Below are 21,286 nucleotides of genomic sequence, written 5' to 3' on the forward strand. Positions count from 1 at the left end.
AATTTTAACATTGATTGGCAAATGTGTCAGTGACGGGTTTCATAATTTGGTTGCACGCTCGTACGTACCGGCACTGGCTGAGTTTCTCCGCTAGCCATTTTTGCAATAGGACAGACCAGAAAGATGGCCCAGGTTTCTGTTCGTTTAGCTGCGGCTGCAGCCAGGAGTTTGTCTCGGCAAGCTCCTCAGGTAAATTATCGCTTTCTGATTTATCAAATAGTCCAGAACCAAGTAATTTTATTATGCAGGTAAAAATAGCGAGGACATTTTCTTGACCCGTGTCGATCATCGACCTGAACCAGGCGCCGCGCTGGCCGCAGGTGCAGCTCGCTCGCGATCTTCATGATCTTCCCCGCGGGCCGCGGTGGCCGCGGCTGGCCGGGGTCTCCCTCGGGTACCCTCACAGAGAATGGAGAGAGGAAAAGTGTGATTAGCGAGAGGAAGAAGGTAAAAATGGAAGAGTAGGGGGAAGCTGGAGGAGGAGAAGAAAATGAAGAAGAGGAATATGAAAAAAAGGAAGAGGAAAAGATGAATAAGGAGAAGGGCGAAGCCGGCGGCCGGCCGAAGGGGAAGAACAAGAACAAGAAGAAGAAAGTACCGGTCAGTAGAGGCGCTGGTCCAAAAACTGGGATTGTCCCTGAAAACAAGGATATCCTCATAAACCAAGACAAATCATGTCTTGATAAATTGAGACTGTCTTTGTTTATGGGGACGTTTTTTTTTCACTTCCCCCTACGGGACAAAGACAGCAATTACGGAAATTGAGAGTGCTAAAAATAGATTCAGTGACCTCAATTCCCCCCAGTTCACCGTCTATTTTTCATGACTTACCGTCTTCCAATAATCTTGTTATGAAACCTGATACGTTTACATTGACTAGCACACTTGATTGGTGTCGGCACTTGACAGGTGAATGAACTTTACTAGATTTCTTGTGTGAAGAAATCCTTATAAACTGAGACAGTCCCTGTAAACTGGGACGATCCCAATTTTCTGACCAGCGCCTCTACTGCCGGTAAAGGAAGGAGAAGAAAAAGAGGGAGAAAAAGAAGATAGTAATACTTAATAGGGAAAAGGGAGAGGAAAGAGAAGTAGAGCCTCTAGAGGTCTATAAATGGTGGGCAAGAGTGGAATTTTGAATGGAATGATATTTGGATTGGCGCCGGGCCTAGATCTAGGCCTAAGCGATTATTAAAGGTCAAGTCCACCCCAGAAAAATGTTGATTTAAATGAATAGAGAAAAATAAAACTAGCCTAACACTGAAAATTTCATCAATAAGATGTAAAATAAGAAAGTTACGAAATTTTCACTTGTTCACTGCTACCATCCTGCCTGTGGGGAATCTTCAGGTAGGACTATCATGACTATGGTATGCCAATGTTTTACAGAGCACGCACTTTAAAATAAATCATTGAGATATCACTTTTGTGACCAAAATTACTAATTTCCTTACATTTGCAATTTATTTTACATTAGTAACTTGGGAATAATTTTTGTATTCACCAGAGCGCTCAAAAACTTGAATTTTGGGCATATTTTTGTGTACGCCCTCTATTGGTGGAAAGTAATGTGGCAAGAAATTTTTCATTTTTTGATCTCTATTTTTAATTAAGAAAAAAATCATTCAAAGTGTCAAATTTAAATAAGAGCCAAGTTATATGAATAATAGGTGTAATCATGGTAATGGAAACTGTCAGTGTAAAAAAAATCAGGCATTTGCCCGAAACAAAAATAGAAAATAATCCAAACATTGGTACCCTTATTTTGCCACACATGGAGATATAACTGAGAACAAGGTTATATCATAACCTTGTTCATTGAATGAGTGGAAATTTTAAACTTTCCCTTCTTCTGTTATGCACAACTCAGCGACATGCAAATATGACATGGTCCATGATGTCCCTCACTATTTCTTTTGTTTTCTATTGTATGAAACTGAAATACTGAATTTTACAATATTTAATTTTTTACCGATTTGACATTAAGCCTATTTTTTAAGGACCAACTTGGCTGAACCATAAAATATTATTAAACAATGCTAATTAGAATATTTCATACCAAAAATTAATAGTAGATAACATAATCAGTCTCCTCATTTGCGGACCGACCAGGATATGCATACTATTTTGTGAAATTAAGCGAAACTTTAACATGTCAACTTATTTTACATTCGATTTTGGTGATATTTTCAGTGTTATACTTTTTGGATTTTTCTCTTTTTATTCAAATCAACTTTTTGTGGGGGTGGACTTGTCCTATAAAGGGATGCTCTCGGCTGAAAATATTTATAGCTAAATAAATAGTTAAATACTGAAAACTTCATCAAAATCGGATAAGTTCTTGAATTTCAAAGATTTGCATTGCTTTGGTGAAACGGTTTTAGGGATGTCTTCATGAATATTTAAGCGGGCTGATGATGTCACATCACTTTCCTTTATGTTCTTACATGAAACAGTCCACATTTATAATTTCATGGAGCTCAATAAATCGCACTCCTTATTTTTTTTTGAGGAGCTCAAATCAATTTAATACAATACATGTATGCTAAATTGAAGATTTTTCTTTTCTTAAAATTGTAACTGCAATAGCTGTGTTGCTATTAATCTGTGGTGAAACTAGGCCTGGGTCATTGCGTTTACAAAATACTGCTCTCCTGCCTAAAAAAAAAATCCCCCAAATTGCTAAAATTTTATATTTTTCATCTTTTAAATTCATGAAATGGCCATCTATTTTCTATCAGGAATATTAAGAATATTCAGCTCTTTCTTGACTCTGATTGATGTTGCAATCTGTAAGTATTGTAGTCCCAAATGTAGACTTGGTGTTGTAAACATTAACTGAAAATTATCGTTTGATCGTTTTACACTTGGTCAACACCATCGCGCTCCTCAAAAATGTAGGTCTGATGAAATCATAATGGTTTCATTTTTTCTCCATGAATATGTAAATGATTTGTCTCCATTAGGTATTTAGGTTGCAGCAAGAAATTACTAATGCACTTAAAGGGGATGTCCAGGCTGGAAATATTTATATCTCAATAAATTACACAAAGCAAAATGCTGAATATTTGATCAAAATTGGGTAACAAGTAATGAAGTTATCGAATTTTAAAGATTTGCATTTTTCCGGTAAACAGTTCTAGGCATTTCTCTATGAATAATCATTAGATGGGCTGTTGATGTCGTATCCCACTTGTTCTTTTGTATTTTCTTATATGAAATTATGTTTATTCAAAATTTTTCTACCAAGAGCTAAAACAACTGGATTAGCAACTGATTAAGTGCATTAGTTATTTGTCATTTACACATCATTTACACATGTATGAAAAAATGAAACATTTATGATTTCATGTAATAACTTAAAAAGGAAAGTGGGGATGTACATGTAACATCAGCCCACCTTATGAATATTCACGACGATGTGCATACCAGTACATAACTGTTTTCACAAAATATTGATAAACTTGAAATTTAATAACTACATGTAGGTTTTTTTTTATCTGATTTGATGAAATTTTCAGCATTTTGCTCTGTGAATTTTACTCTTTTTTTATTTAGATATAAATATTTTCAGCCCGGACCATCCCTTTAAAACCTTTCCTGATGTTTTCTTACTTGCTTTCTTTTATTGATTCTTTTTTTTTCCTTTCTCGATCGTACTTGGTGTATCCTTTGTTTACACTCTTGCCTTCTTATCCATGTATATGTATTTGAAGTTACCCAATCAGTCCTAATCCGTATTTGTAATCCTATTATGTGTTTTCATTATGTGAACTTGATAATGATTTTGAGACCTACTTATGATTTCCAGGTTGCCAAGAGATGTATAGGTGCCGCCTTTGTATCTCACAGAAATCTCACAACATCGTCGCCGAGGCCGAGTAAGTGGAATTTTTTTATTTAAAGATTCCAATTTCTTGAAACAATTCTTGTGTTGAAACATATTTGACAGTAACAGGTCAGAGTCTTGTTCAATTGCATTAGGTTTCAAGTTTCTTGATTCAGGGAATAATTTTCCTTCTATCGCATCGCAATTTGTTCACATTTTTAAAAAGACTGTTATGCATAGTCTTTCGTTAAGCATATGTTTACATAGGACTGTACCTTACTTATTTGAGAGCTTTTCTCTTCTGACCAAAAATGCTATTCAAATTTGTAAAGCAAAATTATTTCTGTGATTACATATACATGTATTCCCCAATTTCATTTAGCAATAAAAAAGATGGTATAATGCCTAAATATATTGTTTATCAATAGAATGGGCTTGCATGTTTCTTGTTACATCAACAGCAGGTCTAACTTTTAATGTGAAATATTTTAGATCTGGCTATTGCAGAAGGATTTAAATTTCAACTGGATGTAAAAAACAATCTAGTTTCTTTAGAGCGGTTCAAGTTATGTAATTGTTAACAACAAAATATTCTTGGTAAATGAATGATCTTTCACTTCATTAAGTCTTATAAGAAACAAAGAAAATTTACTATTCACGTGTCTAGAATTCTTCTAAACCAGGGAAGTCATTCTTATGTTCTATCTATCTTATTTTTCTAGGTACAGCCGAGGTGTCTAGCATATTAGAAGAAAGAATTCTTGGTCACACACCCAAAGAAAACCTTGAAGAAACGGGGCGTGTATTGTCAATCGGAGATGGTATTGCTCGTGTGTATGGTCTGAAAAACATTCAGGCAGAAGAAATGGTAGAATTCTCCAGTGGTCTCAAGGTAAGTTTAATTTATGATAAAGGAAAAACAAAAGGAACAAGTCTATGATTTGTTGGGCACCTTTTTCTTTAATTTATTTAGGATGTGATAACCATAAGGGCATTTTCACGGTAACTGATGTTACAGGGCACAATTTTACACACTTTTTATTGTGTGTATGATTATTTCTAAAAACAACAAATGATGGTATTTTTTTTTTAAATACCACTGCCCACAAACCACTCCTCCCTCCCCCTCTCTCCCAGAGGAAAAGAACAAAATGTAGCTTATTTTAATGTATTCTAAAATATTGGTTGGGCTGCCTTATGTATTTGACAAAGTTATTACCTTGATAAGAACTACATTTTTAGGAATTTAGGTATATTTCAGCTCTACTTGGCACACAAGAATAAAAGCAGGAAGTACTTTATGGCAACCTAATTTAGATGAACTAAATAAAAATGATTTAGGAGAGCAGATATTTTCTGTGTTTTTTCATACTTTCATGATTATTCCGAGGTATATACTTGATATTTGCAGGGTATGGCATTGAATTTGGAACCCGACAATGTTGGTGTTGTAGTATTCGGTAATGACAAACTCATCAAAGAAGGTGATGTTGTCAAGAGGTCAGGAGCTATCGTAGACGTTCCAGTTGGTGAGCAGATCTTGGGTAGAGTAGTCGATGCCTTGGGTACACCCATCGATGGCAAGGTGAGTCATTGTTGTGGTACTGTGGTAAGCCACAGTGCACTCGAGTTTCCACTTCTAATCCCTTTGGGTTAATTCTTAACATTTAATGATCTAAACCATGTAGCACTGAAAATATTAACTAATTTCTTGAATTACATAAGCTTGAACGCAGAATATTGAAATGAATTCAACACTGACAAATTCTTGAAAACTCATACATATATTAAAGTCATTTAAATCTTCTGCCAGTTGGCTATACATTTTTTAAAATCTTACAATGGATTCTGAAATTTCAACACTTGATTGAAATGTAAAGCAGAATGCTTCTGGTTCTGTATCTTTTTCAAGTTTGTATCTGAGAATGCTAAAAGAGTAAGTTACCTAGTGTTTCGAGAAAAACAATGTTGATGATGCAATATTCAGGAGTCATTTCTAGTTCAAACATATTTCATACAACATGAAAAGAGTTATTTAGTTCAAATCATTTTCTAATATCACCTTGTGAATCTCCAGGGTCCACTCAACACAGATCAGCGTGCCCGTGTAGGTACCAAGGCTCCTGGTATCATCCCCCGTATCTCAGTACGTGAGCCTATGCAGACGGGTATCAAGGCTGTAGATAGTCTGGTACCCATCGGAAGAGGACAGAGAGAACTCATCATTGGTGACAGACAGACAGGGTAAATTGATGGCGATAATTTGCAGAAATGTTACCTTTTCAGAACGGCTGAAATATAAGAAAACTGCAAGTCTTTGTACAGTGAAAATAAAATGTTGGTGTGTTTTTTTTAAAATATGGCATTATAAACTTAAATTTGGGATAGAAGATACTTTAGTGATTGGATGATATGAAAGGATATTTGAAACAATTTCACTTTCTTGGGAATAAAAACTTACATGAAAAAGAAGCATGTTTTTAAATATTTTTCCCCCCTCCATATTTTTACCTATATGGGTATTTTATTTGAAATAAGTGAACAACCAAAAAATGAAATAAAAGTACATGTTATTCATATAATTGATCCAACCTGTATATTAAGATAAACTTTTTTTTTCATTCCTAGCATTAAATTATAAATTTCCCGTTATCTCAATCTGCCTTGCATATTTTCATAAAATTGGGCAGTATGCATTTTAATTGTTTATCCATTCCAAAATGTGTTCATTCCAATATGGTCATTATCTGTAGGAAAGGAGCTGCAGAAAGTTTGCTATGCATGATTAACCAGGAATTGTGACGTTCCTAAATAGGAGTTGGGTTGTTTTCTTCAACATTTTTTTTTAGCTGTAGCTGAAATTGCTTTGCTATGTCCTATTAAGTGACTTATGAATCTTCTATCATTATTTAGAAAAACTGCTGTAGCCATCGACACAATCATCAACCAGAAGAGGTTCAACGATGGAGCTGAGGAGAAGAACAAGCTCTATTGTATCTATGTTGCCATCGGACAGAAGAGATCAACTGTAGCACAGATTGTCAAGAGGCTACAAGACTCTGGTATGTTGTTTTATTGAATAGAGGGGAGTGGTGGGGTGGGTGGATACGTTTTATTTCCTGCCTTCGTTGTGTATTTTTGTCTGGTGGAAGCTAGTTATAAGTGAACAAGAGAAGAATAATCTTGCATTATTATCAACTAAGTAAGTTTCATGAGATCATCTTATTAAATCTTGAAAATTGTTGCCAATGTTTGATGTGTGTGATAAAAGCAACCAAAGCATTGTTAGATTACCTGATGTAAATTAAAATAGCTTCTTGACTAATTCCACCCAATGTTGGATTTTATTGTCTGAATTAGTAGTTGAATGAAAATTAATACATAATGAAGTTATCGTTTTATCAGTCTAATGGGAGTCTATTCTTGATTACCAGATGCCCTGAAATACACCATCATTGTGTCTGCCACTGCATCTGATGCTGCCCCTCTACAGTACCTTGCTCCCTACTCTGGATGTGCCATGGGAGAATTCTTCAGGGATAACGGCAAGCACGCCCTCATCATCTATGACGATCTTTCCAAACAGGTACGTCATTTTCTAGTTGGAGATCGAGGTACATGTAGATCATCACCCTGTTTGATGAGATGTAGGTAGGATAGGGTTCAAAGTGATTTATTTGAAGTTTGAAAATGTCCTCTTCCACTGAGGGGTAGTCATATCATGAACTCTAATTGCAATGAAAAATCAAATTGCCGACCACATACAGATATGATATCACAGTAGGAATCTCCAATCTTCACAGTTGAACAAATTGTTGTTTGCAAAGGTCATCTGTCACATTCCATTGCTATTTGGAAAAAAAATGGAACACATTTTCTTATGCCAAACATAGATAGCTATACTACCCACATCAAAGAAGAACATATGAATTGTATTTTTTTTTTACATCGTTCAGACACCAAGACAAGACAACACCAAATTGTAATTAATAAGGGGCAGCTGGCTGTAAACCCCAGACACCCCTTCCTCAGTTCAGGGAAAAGGGTCGTGAAAGTGTAAAATCTAAACTTTTCCACTTTTTCCATGTTTTTCCTTTTCCCCAAGTATGCTACATTGTGTAACCCTAATGAGTGACCTCTGTTTGTTGTGTATAACACAGGCTGTAGCCTACCGTCAGATGTCACTGCTTCTGCGTCGTCCCCCTGGTCGTGAGGCCTACCCTGGTGATGTGTTCTACCTTCACTCCCGTCTCTTGGAGAGAGCCGCTAAGATGAACCCAGACTTTGGTGGTGGATCGCTGACTGCCCTGCCTGTCATTGAGACCCAGGCTGGAGATGTATCTGCTTACATCCCTACCAACGTGATCTCCATCACTGATGGACAGGTATGGCTCTTACTCTACATTATAATTTTAAGATGCTACAAGGCAGTTTAATTCACCTTCATTTTGTTTATGAGAAAAAAAGAATACATGCCATTGGGATTGACAAGGAAAATAATTAGTGACACTTCAAGTGGAAAATGTTTGTATTTGAGAACTTAAAGAGTTTAAAGTGTTCTAAGATTAATATTTATCATTTTATAGAGCCTTTATAATCGTTCAGACAGCTTCCCTTTTTCATGAATGTTTGAATTAAATGCATATTCTGTCAGCACTTAAAGTAATATCCTTAGGATGTCAACCAGGTGCACCTGACATTGACTCGATGCAGGTACATGACATACAAAAACCATTCAAGTGATGGAAGCAAGATTTAGCATTAGATGGTATGTCTTCATGTCTTTCATGATTGTCAAAATGATTGTCTTGCAGATCTTCTTGGAGACTGAGTTGTTCTACAAGGGTATCCGCCCAGCCATCAACGTCGGTCTCTCTGTGAGCCGTGTAGGCTCAGCTGCTCAAGTCAAGGCCATGAAGCAGGTAAATATTTCACTTGGCTTTACCTCAAGCATTCAGGGATACAATTAGTTATCTACTCTTTTTTGATATCTGTTATGATTCTAGAGGTTATTGGACAATGTTTGCCATCCCTACTTTAGTTTTTTTTGTTGCTGTTCAAGTAACTTGCAAAATTAGTGAATTGGCAATATCTTGATCAATTGAAATCTCTCTTTTGTTTCCCCATTACCAAGTTTAATTGCCTGTATAGCTGGTCTTTTAAATCCACTGTAATTGAGTTGCATTAATGTTGGATGCATATACTACAAGCAATGATAAGTAGTATTCAAGCATTGTGGGTAATCTTGACTTTTATCTTGCAATTTTGGAGCAGTGCAGATTTAACTTACAATTATATTATGCATCCTCGTGTTCCAGGTTGCTGGTTCCATGAAGCTTGATCTGGCCCAGTACCGTGAGGTAGCTGCCTTCGCCCAGTTTGGTTCTGATTTAGATGCTGCCACACAGAACCTTCTCAACCGTGGAGTCCGTCTCACCGAGCTCCTCAAACAAGGACAGTACAGTAAGTTATTGTCATTAACGCTTATTATGAATCATTGTATGGTAGAGATGTTTTTGTCCCAAGTTGGAGAGGTTGGCCTTTCTGAACTGCCATACTAGATAACAAGCAACATCCTTTGTGTTTTGATGGTGTAGAGTTTATGGAAGTGTAGGTTATCTGGGGAAGTTGATTAATGTAAAGGCATGTATAGTTTTTTAACACACACTTTCATGCGGAGCTTTCCACGTACATTTATAAAAGTTGTCATATATTTGCAATTAACAATCATTTACCTTTTGAATAGCTTTGTATTGTGGGTAGATTATGGTTTACCAGGTCATGCCTGGGCAAATTATTTGGGATTAGGTAAATTATTATTGTTCTAATTATGATCTTTTGAATTATTTAATTGTAGAGCATTTGCAAAATAAAAGGGTTTCCATCCTCTCAAAAAGGTTGTGTTTCCTGATTAGATCATATGCTAAATTTATGCTATTTGATTCTTGCATTACCAGCTCCTATGGCCGTAGAGGACCAAGTTGCCGTCCTCTTCGCTGGTGTCCGTGGCCATCTGGACAAGATCGACCCTGCCAAGGTTACCAAGTTTGAAGAACAATTCCTTGCTCACATCCGCTCCAGCCATCAAGCTCTCTTGGATACCATCCGCAGCGAAGGTCAGCTCAGCCAACAGACCGAGGAGAAGCTCAAGGACGTTGTAACCAAGTTCCTCGATACCTTTGAGGCATAAGGGACCACTTCTCTACCCCTTCCGCTTGGAGGGGAACCTATTCAAACCAAGATCAAATGCCACGAGAGATGGTCATCGGAATGATGAGTGATGTCTCTCACAGTATTTGATCAGATTTATTATTGTATGTATAAAAAGACCTACCATTGAAAATGAGATTTATGATATGAATTGCAGATTTATTCCATGATTGAACTTGAAAAGTTGAATGGAACCATTGCATTACAGTAGCTTGCTACATTCTCAATAGTCCCAAAATGGTCCTTTCATGTTGCTGTGCACTAGTACACATTTTTTATATTCTGAAATGAATAGACATTGTTTTAAAAAGAGCCGCCTGAAATCCCAACAAAATCGTAAAGAGAATCTGTTCAACTTGTTGTACCAGGCCTAGAAGTATCCTAAAGATGAAGATTTATTTATCGTTCTGATTTGGTAGGTCATATTTTTGTCCATGTATTCCTTCTTCATGGTCGTACAGAAATATTTGCAAAGTAAATTATGTACTGTTGTTTCCTCACTTTGCACAGTTGCAGGCTCAAGAATGTAGTGTGAAAATGTTTGAACCGTGTTATGTGACAGGTTCTCCTAATAAAGAGATTTATTGATGAGAAAAATGGAAGTAACATTGCTTGGTGTGATTTTGTCTTGCAAGTTTTGCAGATGAGTAAGATAAGTAGAAGAAAGAGAATGTGAATGAAGTGTCGAGACTGGCTTTTATATTTTTAGATGGATGTTACTGAAGAGGATGAAAGATGGAAAGAATGCTTGAATGTAGACCAATCTAACCGCAGGTTGTTTTTCCAGTAGCGGATGAAGTCCATTGTCCAAAATGGAGTCTACCTCTTTGACCATTGGACCGACATGTAATGAATTTCACTTTCTTTATCAGGCAAAGTGCCCCAAACAAGTGAAAGAATATTGGGACAGCTAATTAAGCTGAGCTCTTTAGACGAGTGTTACTAAAGGCATTTCCAGTGCTACTGAATCTGCAAATTGTAATCCACTCTCCATGTAAGGTGACCTATGAAGTGGTTGATTTACATTAAAAAAAAAATGAAAATGGTGTAGATACCTTCTTTTGGAATTGATTTTAAAAGGTGAAAAATTAAAGTATCATGCACAACATGGACAGTGTAAAGATAAAGGAAGTTAACCTATGACATCACACATTTACTCTTGGTATTATATCCAATGTGCAATTTTTCCCACCTGTAATGTAAATATATGACTGGGTTCCTCATAAAACATGCAAATTCAATGCCCTTCGATTTTCTACATCAAATGTAGAAAATACGATATCTGAATAGATCATGTATATGACACTTTTGTAATAATCGGGGGTGTTCCAGAAAGATTTAAGTATGACAGAGTTGCACTTAAATGCCGACGCGTACATGTTATGAAACGTTCAATCATATTGATCGCCATGATCTGACCAATGGGGTGATGCCTTTTATACCGCACTCAACTATACATTTAAGTGGGACTCTTTAAGCCATACTTAAATCTTTTTTAAACACCCACAGGTCTACAAAGTTGCATCAACTTAAAGCAAATATTTGACCTATGGAAGGTCGTTTCAGGAAGAATTACCCGTACGTGTATCATGAATCTAAAAATAATATCTTCTGAAGTGCAGTATCACCCTGGTTTTCACCCGAGCTGCCGTTTCCAGCATTAAATTTAAAATAATCCTCATGTTGACGCCGGGGGGAGGGGGGGGGGGGGGGGGGGCACTCGGTATACAATTCATAGTGGGTATGTGCCACGGATGGGACCCCCATTTTACACTCAAAATTTCTGTACCAAGGCATAGCATTTTTGTCTTGTAGAGAAAAAAAATCAAAGAAATCCGCTCCAAAGCTTTGCATATTTTCCGATATGCCTTTCCGGGTGCATTGATCTGCTACAACGAGCAGCAATTTTGGTGAAAAGCACCCGCTGAGCCGTGTCCGACCATCGCCTCTGGCTAGCGCACGGGCGCCCGTGCCGCCGGACTAGCTGCATGCATGTTCCATAGGGATGCATTCGCACTCAAAGGCGTCCCGTTCCAAGGACCCCCGTTCTTACAAACATTTGTAGTTCCGAACCCATTCCAAGGATCCTCCTTTTTACAATAAGCATGCTCCAAGGCCCCTGTTTTTTGTCTCGCCCGCGGCACATACCTACTATACTACTTGTTTTGTCGAGTACCCTCCGCCCCCCCGGGATGTTGACACAAACCATAAACTCCCTTTTAATTTCATACAATAGAACCAACAAAAAAATCCACACTTGATTTTCCGTTTTCCACAATAACTACTCCCATCTATCTTTCTCCTCATCTTTTCTCTTGTTCACTCCTCTATCCCACACTTTTAACTTCCTTCTTTATCCCTTTCCATGTTTTATTTCCAATTAGTCTACTGTAATGCCAGTTCGTCCGATTGCCAACTTGTATACTATCATTTGGTCTACCATCAATTCATCCTCTCAACACATGGTCTACTTTCATTTAGTCTAATGCCATTCCGTCCAATAACCAGTTGGTTCAATAGCCATTTAGTCCATTTGGTCTAATCAGACTAAGTTTTAAAAATTTTGCAAAATGAATGAAAATTAAATGGATATTAGACCAACTGGTTATAAGATGAAATGGTCATAGAAGAAATGGGGATTAGACGAAGTGATGATTGGACCAAATGGTTGTTAGACGAAATGTTGATGGATGGAATAGCAACAGACTAAATGAAAGTAAACCATGTGGTAAGTGGACGAGTTGGCAATTTACCTTTCCATCTTCTGTCTTTTTGTCTCCTTTCAGACTAATTCAAACTCTAGATTTCTCTTCTCTCTCTGTCTCCCTCTCTTCTCATTCTCACTATGTCTCTAATCCACATTAGCTAATGGTAAAGATTGAAATACACATATTTGTATCTGTTTACATGTGCTTTGTAAAAACCTGGAAGTTAAACATTTGAACAGCCATGCTCACTTCTCTCTAAATACAATTTCAGTTTGATTAAATGTGTATTTAATTCAGTTTACTGTGCTACATGTATTATTGGGTACGTGTGAACATACCTGTACAATACACAAATGCTATAAATTATTTGAAAATTTATTTTTTATTCAGTGTATGCAAGGTTTACTTGAAAATCACAAAATAAATAGGGAACAAAAGAGCAATTACTCCAATTATGACAAAAATGTGTCTACAGACATTGTAAATCTGGGACATTTTTAAAACAATTTCTCAATCATGAAATAATTGAACTTAAATTTTTTGGAGCTTCCAAAATATGTTTTGCCAAGAGAACTTAGTCACTTTTGCCCAATCTATCTTTTCCTGGGCTTTATTCTTCATTTCTTCTAAACTGAATATCATTTGACAAAGAAACCCCTTTCATACAATTCACTCAAATGTCTTGATACAAATAGAGGTAGATAGAATGGGCAAGGAAACCAGAATATGGAAGAATTTGCATGACTTATAAAAACTGACATTTGGTGGCTTTATTCAGTGAAGTTCTTGGCTGTCGGAGATGGAAGTACTTTCCACTGCATCTGGAACTGGTCAGAGCATCATTTTCCTGCAAGCCTGAGGATCATTTAATCCTGTTTAGGTTATAGCTTGGTCTTCCTAGAACATCAAGAGAATTTATAAGAAAGATGGCTTGAGTCTTATGATAAATACCAGTTATGGTAACGATCTCAAAATGAATTCGAACAGAATCCATTAAATTGGCCACCCAAGTGTTTGTATGTATAAGGTCATGTGTCATGAGGTCACCAACTTTTGCTATTACATCGCCTATTTAACTTCAAAAGTCTCTATTTCATATGTATACACCCTATTTTTTGTTGTACATGACAATGACATTGCCAAATTTATTTGTCAATCAATTAACGTTCCAGCTTTAATTTGATACCAAATTTGTAGTTGGAAGTCAAGTTTTCACAAAAATATTAACGTTTCACCCAATATAGCACCAAATATTGAGAATCCCCATTGACTTTGTACAGGTGGCACCATTTTCAGCACCACCCCTGGTGCTCTGTCTTTAAAGACTTGTAACTCAAGCTCTATTTATCCTAGAGTAATGAATCTTTCTAGATTATTAGCCAATAGCACCACCCTTTTTTGGAGGGTGACCTCATGACACATGGCCATGAATTAAAAAAATATGTAAAATGGCTGTGCAAGGAAATGTTTAATTGCTGAGAAATGAACAAAAATAAGCACATAATTCCATAAAATGTCATGTATTTTTCCAAACGATATTAAAACATGTCCCACACATGCAATTTTGTGTTAATAGTGATCATCAGAATTATCGATTTTCAGTTAAGACTTCATGATTTCACAAATATAAGTTTATTTCAATGCATCAGAATGAGATCTATGATAATATGGTGACATTTAACTTTGATTTCAAAGACTTTCTCATGAAATAATTGTTTGCTGCAACTTCTTTCTTTTACCTTTAATGCAATAACCATAAGTGGAACTTCTTCAGGGCTTGAACTTTCTTTTCCTTTTCTTCAAGATGTCAGTCACGCTTTCCCTGTAAAAATGCAGAAAAGAAAAGATATATTACTAAATGGTCTTTAACAATTGGTTGTGTGACAAATGGGTTTGTGTGTATCATATGATACAGTAATAAAATATGTCTTTTGAACCAAAATGACCTTTGACCTAGCCTCATGTCGAGGCCCTTGGCGGCTGCATAGCAAGGGATTTCCTAATTCGCGAAGCGAATTAGGCCTGGCGAGCACTGTGAGCCAGGCCCTCTTGACTTGCGGAATACTAGTAGTCCACTATTCGTTTAATGGTGGGACACTAAAGGGGATATAAACAGCAAAATGTTACAGGTAGTGGTACTACTTCTAGTACTAGCCGTAACAGACCCATCACCACTCTGAAACTTCCCAGGAAATCGATCTGGTCAGACTGAGTCAAGGGGAAGCACCAACTGTACAACTCGACTCTAGTATTCCCTCACTGCACCACGGAGATCGATAATCGACGCATAGCAGTGGAATCGTATGAAAGATTACACTTTTCCATATCCTGTGGGCAGATTTACAAACATCTCTTCCTTTCAGTGCAGATTTACTTTTATCAACTTGCCAATCCTTAAATCGGTCAATATTCAGCATTTTAGAGGCATATTCAATGCTCTTTAATATTTCGTCGTCACTCTTCGCCAAGAATCCACGTCACCATTCAAGATGAGCTCATGAATATTCAATATGATGTCATAGCAGCCCACACTCTCATTGGATGATTTTCACTGACCATTTTTGGTCGGAAAATTGGTAAAAACAATAAACAAAAGAAAGTCAGTGAAATTCGGCTCAGATGTCAAGAGGCCCTGTCTCGCTGCGCTCTGCTTCGCTATATCCCTCGCTTCGCTCAGGAAGCAGCCCCCAGGGCTTCGACAAGAGGCTACCTATAACCATGATCATGTGACCTAAGACATGTGCAAAAACAATCATTCCTACTTGATTACCCCAGGGAAGTGCTCTCACGTCCCTGATGTCTATATCTAATGAACTAGTTCCATAAACTTTCTAATTTATGATGCTAATTCAAGTGCTGTTGAAAAAGCAGCACCTATAGTCTCACTCTGGTATGGGGTTCATGTACATTTCATGAAGCAAATAGTCAGTGGTTTTTCATTGACAGATGTTACAACCTACTGCAAATCCTTGCATCTGACTGGCTGAGAGCGAATTAGTCTGTGGAAATAACTAACAAAACTCCATGAAAAGCTCCCCAGGTAGTCATCATGGTAGCTACCATAACAGCAGAGTTACTACAAATCTGTATGCCTTTTACACAAACTATTGAAATGCCTGTCAACAAAAGTGATCATGCACAAGAATAGAACTCTATTATACATGAAAATAGGTTATGTGCAACTAGATAAGGGGTCCTAAAAAGTAATAGAGTTTTTGGTGATACAATGAATGAACAGATAAAATATTTTTCTACTTCATGGAATTTATATTGCATAAAGTTTTGTATCAAGATGAACTTCCCCTGAGATATATATTTAAGAACTCACCTGTCTCTGTTCCGCTTGGTGTGATGGTATCCACTGCCTCCAGGCATGCGACGTGAGGCATCCACCTGCCTGTCCCTTGACCGATGCTGCTGTCTCTGATAGCTAAGATGGGGTGAGTTGATCAGCTCGGGAGGTAACAGGACACCCAGAGGTTTCAGCAGGCTGGTTAACTGTAGGAAGAGCTGTGCAATCTTGTGGTCAAGGAAAAAAGGATGTACTGATAGAAACTCCTTTCGCTTCTTTCTCACATATCGCTTATAGAGGCAGGAAAGGGGTTGTCGGAGAAGAAAAATCCCTTCAAATTCATTTTTGAAATGCTTACGCACCACATGAATACTGTAAAAGCTAGATTGACTCGACTGCATGCAGTCTAATACCTTTGTAACCTTTCACCTATGGAATACCAAATCTAGTCAGAAGACCACCACTCCCAAATTAATAAATGAGTCAAGTTTGAAGTTGATCCCTCAAATGGTTATCAACTTAGGGTGTATGAAGACTGCTGTGACCTATGAAATCATCACACTAAAATCTAATCAGATCATTGTCACTCCTATTTAAAGTTGATACATCAAACGTTTCTTAGTTATGGCGAGAAAAAAACAAGACAGATGAACAACCCGATAACATTATACCTCCAACAACCACATATGGTGGGCGAAGGCATAAGAAGTACTTAGGTCACAGATTGCATTTTTATGGAAAGTTGGATTCATTTAAGTGTGGAGCAATAAACCCAGTACTTAACAGGAAAGAATGATCAACATTGTTGATACAATGCCCTTTACTTTTGCTAGCAAGTAAGCTCCCTGGCCAATATTCTGGATTTAATTTCAATCAAATAAACCATGGTCTATGTAGTAAACTATGGGCACCCTGTTAATAAAAACAATTGTTCCTTACTTTTACTACACATTGGTCAGAATTCTAAAGGTAGATTCAATTGTACCACATTACAAACCATGGACTGTGCAAGTTTGTGAGTATAAGTACTCTCATTTCATCCCGACCAAGAAACTCATGATCATTAATGCACTTTTTGGCAAGGATGCTACATTCAAGCTCAAATGAAGCACGATAATAACAGAAATTTGAATAGTCCATGGTTGTGCACCATGGTACACTTGAAACCTCATTTGAAAATGTGGGCTTTTATGTCTCAATACTTCAATGGCCCGAAATTCTATCACATACAAATTGCAGTACAAGAATTGCTAATAAATCAATTATCCATCTGTTTTTTGTCCTATAAAATTCCTAACTTTCGAGCATGGTGTAAAGCCCTGTTTATGCTTAGGTTACATTGCAGTTATTGTATTTTAATCTCATTTTATTATTTTGTATGCACTTTTGGGGGCATAATAGTTTGCAAAATATGTGCTCACATTATCTGTATGCATCATGCATTTCTTGTGCAATGGTGGTAGCTGTACAGAGCCTTTGCAAAGATTAAACAGGATTTGTGCTATCACTCTGTGATCGTCTAAGCCTCTATCAAAATAAGTGGCATGCCTGTGGCAGTCTCGCCTGCATTACACAATTCGATATAGCAGCAGTGTTGCCTTTGAAAATAGCCAATGAATAATTATTCACAGAAGAAAACACTAATATGATAAAATATTATGCCCAAAATGACCTTTGACCATGAACATGTGACCTAAGACATGCACAAAATAATCATTCATACTTGATGCAAATTGAACACAGATTTCCAACACGTTCATTGATCTTTAAATGACCTTTGATCTTGCCCATGTTCCTGAAATTTGCGTAGCGTATTCAGGGAAACATCGCTGCTCTTATGTCCAAATTTCATGAACTAAATCCATTGAATTTCAAGTTACATGTATGACAACATTTTAAAAACTTAACCTTGGTTAAGATTTCGATATTGATTCCCCCAACATGGTCTAAGTTCATTGAACCTAAATGGCCTTTGTCATGTGACCTGAAACTTGGGCAGGATGTTCATTAATACTTGATTTCTTATGTTCAAGTTTTATGAACAATTCCTCAAATAACCGCAACATAGCCGAAGTTTGTTGACCCCAAGTGACCTTTGTCATGTGACCTGAAACTCTGGCAGGATGTTCAGTAATACTTGATTTCCCTTATGTCCAAGTTTCATGAATTAGGTCCATATACTTTTGAAGTTATGACAACATTTCAAAAACTTAACTTCGGTTAAGATTTCGATATTGATTTTCCCAACATGGACTAAGTTTGTTGACCCTAAATGACCTTTGACCTTTGTCATATGACCTGAAATTCGGGCAGGATGTTCAGTAATACTTGATTTCTTATGTTCAAGTTTCATGAACTAGGTCCATGTACTTTCTAAGTTATGATGACATTTCAAAAACTTAATTATGGTTAAGATTTCAATGTTGACAACGCCACCGTCAGAAAAGCGGCGCCTACAGTCTCGCTTTGCTATGCAAGCGAAACAAGACAAAAATTGTCAGAGAGTTCCAAAGTTTGACATCAATTTTCTTTGTATGCATGATGCAAATGCTCCACACATCAAAATCTAACATGAATTGGTTCATGGTGATCCAAGGCATGGCCAATGAAAACATCATTGACCCCAATGAAATCGATGTGGATTGATTAGCCTGGTTCATGACCATTTGGAACCATCCTAGGTCAAATGTGACTGAGGCCTAAGTTTTGGTTTATCCTGAAGCTATTTGAAAATGCACATAAAGAACTTCAGAAGATTGGAAATAATAAACATCAATTTCATTTTTCAAATCATAAGTGCTGTGAGGTTGGTGTTGAGCTTATGATTTGCCTTATTGTGAACACAGAAGGATCAAGAACACTAATAAAAATATGTAATAAATGGGCACTATTTCATTTGCTCCATAGATGAAGAAAAAATTCCCAAACTAAATTATGAAAGACTTGTGTGGATTGCTGTTTTTTTCCTAAAAAGGGTTAATTGGAATGCAAAGATCTAGTAAAAATAGCCCCTGTATAAAAAAAGTCCCACCCCTTTCATTTTCCACAGCTTCTAGGGCAACTATACCCTTTACAAAAGTATAGGTAATACAAAGACAAATTCAGGTGAATCTCACTTCATGATTCAAATCTCTCCTAGGAGCACAAATATCTTTTAGAAATTAGCTGAAATTTGACTTAGAATGGGAAAAATCATTCCAACTTTGCATAATATAGGATGAAAATTGCTTTGACTTCTGGGCAATGAACTTAACATGGAAAGATGACTTATTCAGACACAACTATACTTGATAGATTTACATGTACGACCCTTAAAGTGGGGAGGTAAAGGGTGAAGGAAGGTGTTTGTCCATGATTGGAGGAAGGGGGTTGTATTACATCTGGAGATTACAGGTATTCTCACGCATAGGATATGATTGGAGCCTCTTGGAAGTGCCATATGAAATGGCTTGTTTCAACAGCACTTTAGCGTACTATTTTTTTTAAATCACTTTGGCTTCATTCAGACAACTAGAGCCCACCCCCTTTATAGAAAATCATGGATCATTATCTGAAAAATATTTCAAGGACCTCATATCACTGATGTATGTTGTAGAGAGAAGCAGGAGTGAGGGGTTAATTGGGGATAGCTATCTTGAGGTAGGCCTACAAGTCAATAGGATAACTTGTATTACTGAGCATGGCATGGCAATGGATACCTGGCTTAAAGCCTTCGGAAATATCATACAGGTATGGTGGCTTGTATCAACATCATTTGGCTTGTATTTTACATCGCCTCTTCAGCTTGTTTCATCACGCCCCACTGGCAACCACCAGCCAAATAGAAAGACTCTGTGAAAGGATACAGTCTGTCAAGGAATCTCAAATACCAAAAAATTGTGTGTAAAGTATGTGTAGTAGTAATACTAACATATTTCATAAACTCAGATTATCTAGAGATGAGTACATGAGAGTTGGAGAACTCGTTTAATTTCTAAACTAAAATGAAAAAAAAATCTTAATTTACTTCACTACATATTTCAAATACAGGCTCAATCTAGCTAAACAATCAACATCAAACTAAAAATAGTTAAGTTCAAGTGATATATCACCTTACAATTAAAAAAATCCCATCATAAAAAGGCTGCAATTCAGGGTCTGAACAATTATATCTCTTTGGTAGCTACTTCATCATATTTTAAATGGTCATCACGAAAATCCTAATTATTCTAAAAACAGAAAATCCTTTTTGTATGATAAATGAGTTGTTTGAAATATATAATACTCATTTTGTCAGCTTTGACTGGGCTATGAACCGAGGTATATTGCACACTCCTTGATATACAAATGTACCAAAGGGGCATTTGTTTAAAAGAGAGTATTAAAACAGTTGTTAAATAAATAATAGCAATAAAACACATAGAGACAAAAGAGATATAAATGCTAGGACATGAATTGTAGAATATTTACGGGGGTTCAAGTTCAGGAAATCAAAATTTCAAAAGGATATTTTTGCTGTTGTTGTTGATAAATGTCATGGCTGTACCAGATGTTCCTAAGCGCCCTGTTCTCCCAATCTGTAAAGAAGTAAAGGTATCACAGAGAAAGACAGAAATAAGATAAGCTGAATTTGAGTAGTCATAATAAGAGATCATTTTCAGAGAAAGTATTCAAATCACAGGTAATTGTTCCTATGGCATCATAGATTTGATCTAGAAAGTTACATAGTTTACATAAACATATCATTGTGAAATAATGAAATCTAGGCTGAAAATTGTCTACACCGATAAGAATACATGGGTACGTGTATCATTAATGCTTGGAGAAAGACCTGTCTATCAAATGAGTGCCATGCTAATTTTGCTAATCATTAGGTGCTTACTCATTTTCAACAAGACTTTCATTTACACATACAGACACTAATTTAATTTCGTTGAATTCTGTCTGAATTCTTTGTGTGATCATTATCACCACAACTGGAAATGTTCATGAAACTATCAATATACAACACTAAGGAAATTTATGTAACATCAAGATTTATGTTTGCTAGGAGAGAAATCAAATTACTAGAAAGTATGAATTACAAAAATATATGCAACTAGTAATTTACATGAGTGCTTCCAGAAAAGAGAGGACAGAAATCTCTGAAGAAATGGTTCATTTATGGACATCACTATTGCCTGAATCACCCCAAATGCATGTATTTGCAATAATTGGGTCTACACAAACCATTAAACCAAATATAAAGAATTTAAGTCTGACAAGTAT

At 36.6% G+C, this 21,286-nt stretch overlaps 2 protein-coding genes across 6 annotated transcripts in view; one reads left to right on the plus strand and one right to left on the minus strand.

Moving 5' to 3' along the window:
* Positions 1–53: 53 nt before the first annotated feature.
* LOC121415818 (ATP synthase subunit alpha, mitochondrial-like) lies at positions 54–10,641 on the plus strand. Its single transcript, XM_041609155.1, has 11 exons — positions 54–189; positions 3,812–3,881; positions 4,552–4,721; positions 5,241–5,414; positions 5,907–6,073; positions 6,743–6,891; positions 7,264–7,415; positions 7,990–8,214; positions 8,644–8,751; positions 9,148–9,292; positions 9,787–10,641. The coding sequence occupies exons 1-11, from the start codon at positions 124–126 to the stop codon at positions 10,017–10,019; spliced, it is 1,659 nt and encodes a 552-aa protein (XP_041465089.1). The 5' UTR covers positions 54–123; the 3' UTR covers positions 10,020–10,641.
* A 2,364-nt stretch (positions 10,642–13,005) lies between these two features.
* The window catches only part of LOC121415819 (probable ATP-dependent RNA helicase DDX59), a 46,440-nt gene continuing 38,159 nt past the window's right edge, over positions 13,006–21,286 (minus strand). For 2 of the 5 annotated variants that reach the window (XM_041609157.1, XM_041609156.1), the window contains exons 14-17: positions 20,529–20,595; positions 16,076–16,259; positions 14,487–14,569; positions 13,006–13,644 (exon numbers count right to left, since the gene is read on the minus strand). In XM_041609157.1, the coding sequence (XP_041465091.1) occupies positions 14,518–14,569; positions 16,076–16,259; positions 20,529–20,595 (303 nt within the window). In that variant the 3' untranslated portion in view covers positions 13,006–13,644; positions 14,487–14,517. Of the gene's footprint in view, positions 13,645–14,486; positions 14,570–16,075; positions 16,267–19,481; positions 19,873–20,528; positions 20,596–21,286 lie in introns of those variants that run through there. The other 3 variants (XR_005970062.1, XR_005970063.1, XM_041609158.1) reach the window with 3 other exon arrangements.

Source organism: Lytechinus variegatus, chromosome 5, assembly GCF_018143015.1.
Source record: "Lytechinus variegatus isolate NC3 chromosome 5, Lvar_3.0, whole genome shotgun sequence".
NCBI classification, from domain to species: domain Eukaryota; kingdom Metazoa; phylum Echinodermata; class Echinoidea; order Temnopleuroida; family Toxopneustidae; genus Lytechinus; species Lytechinus variegatus.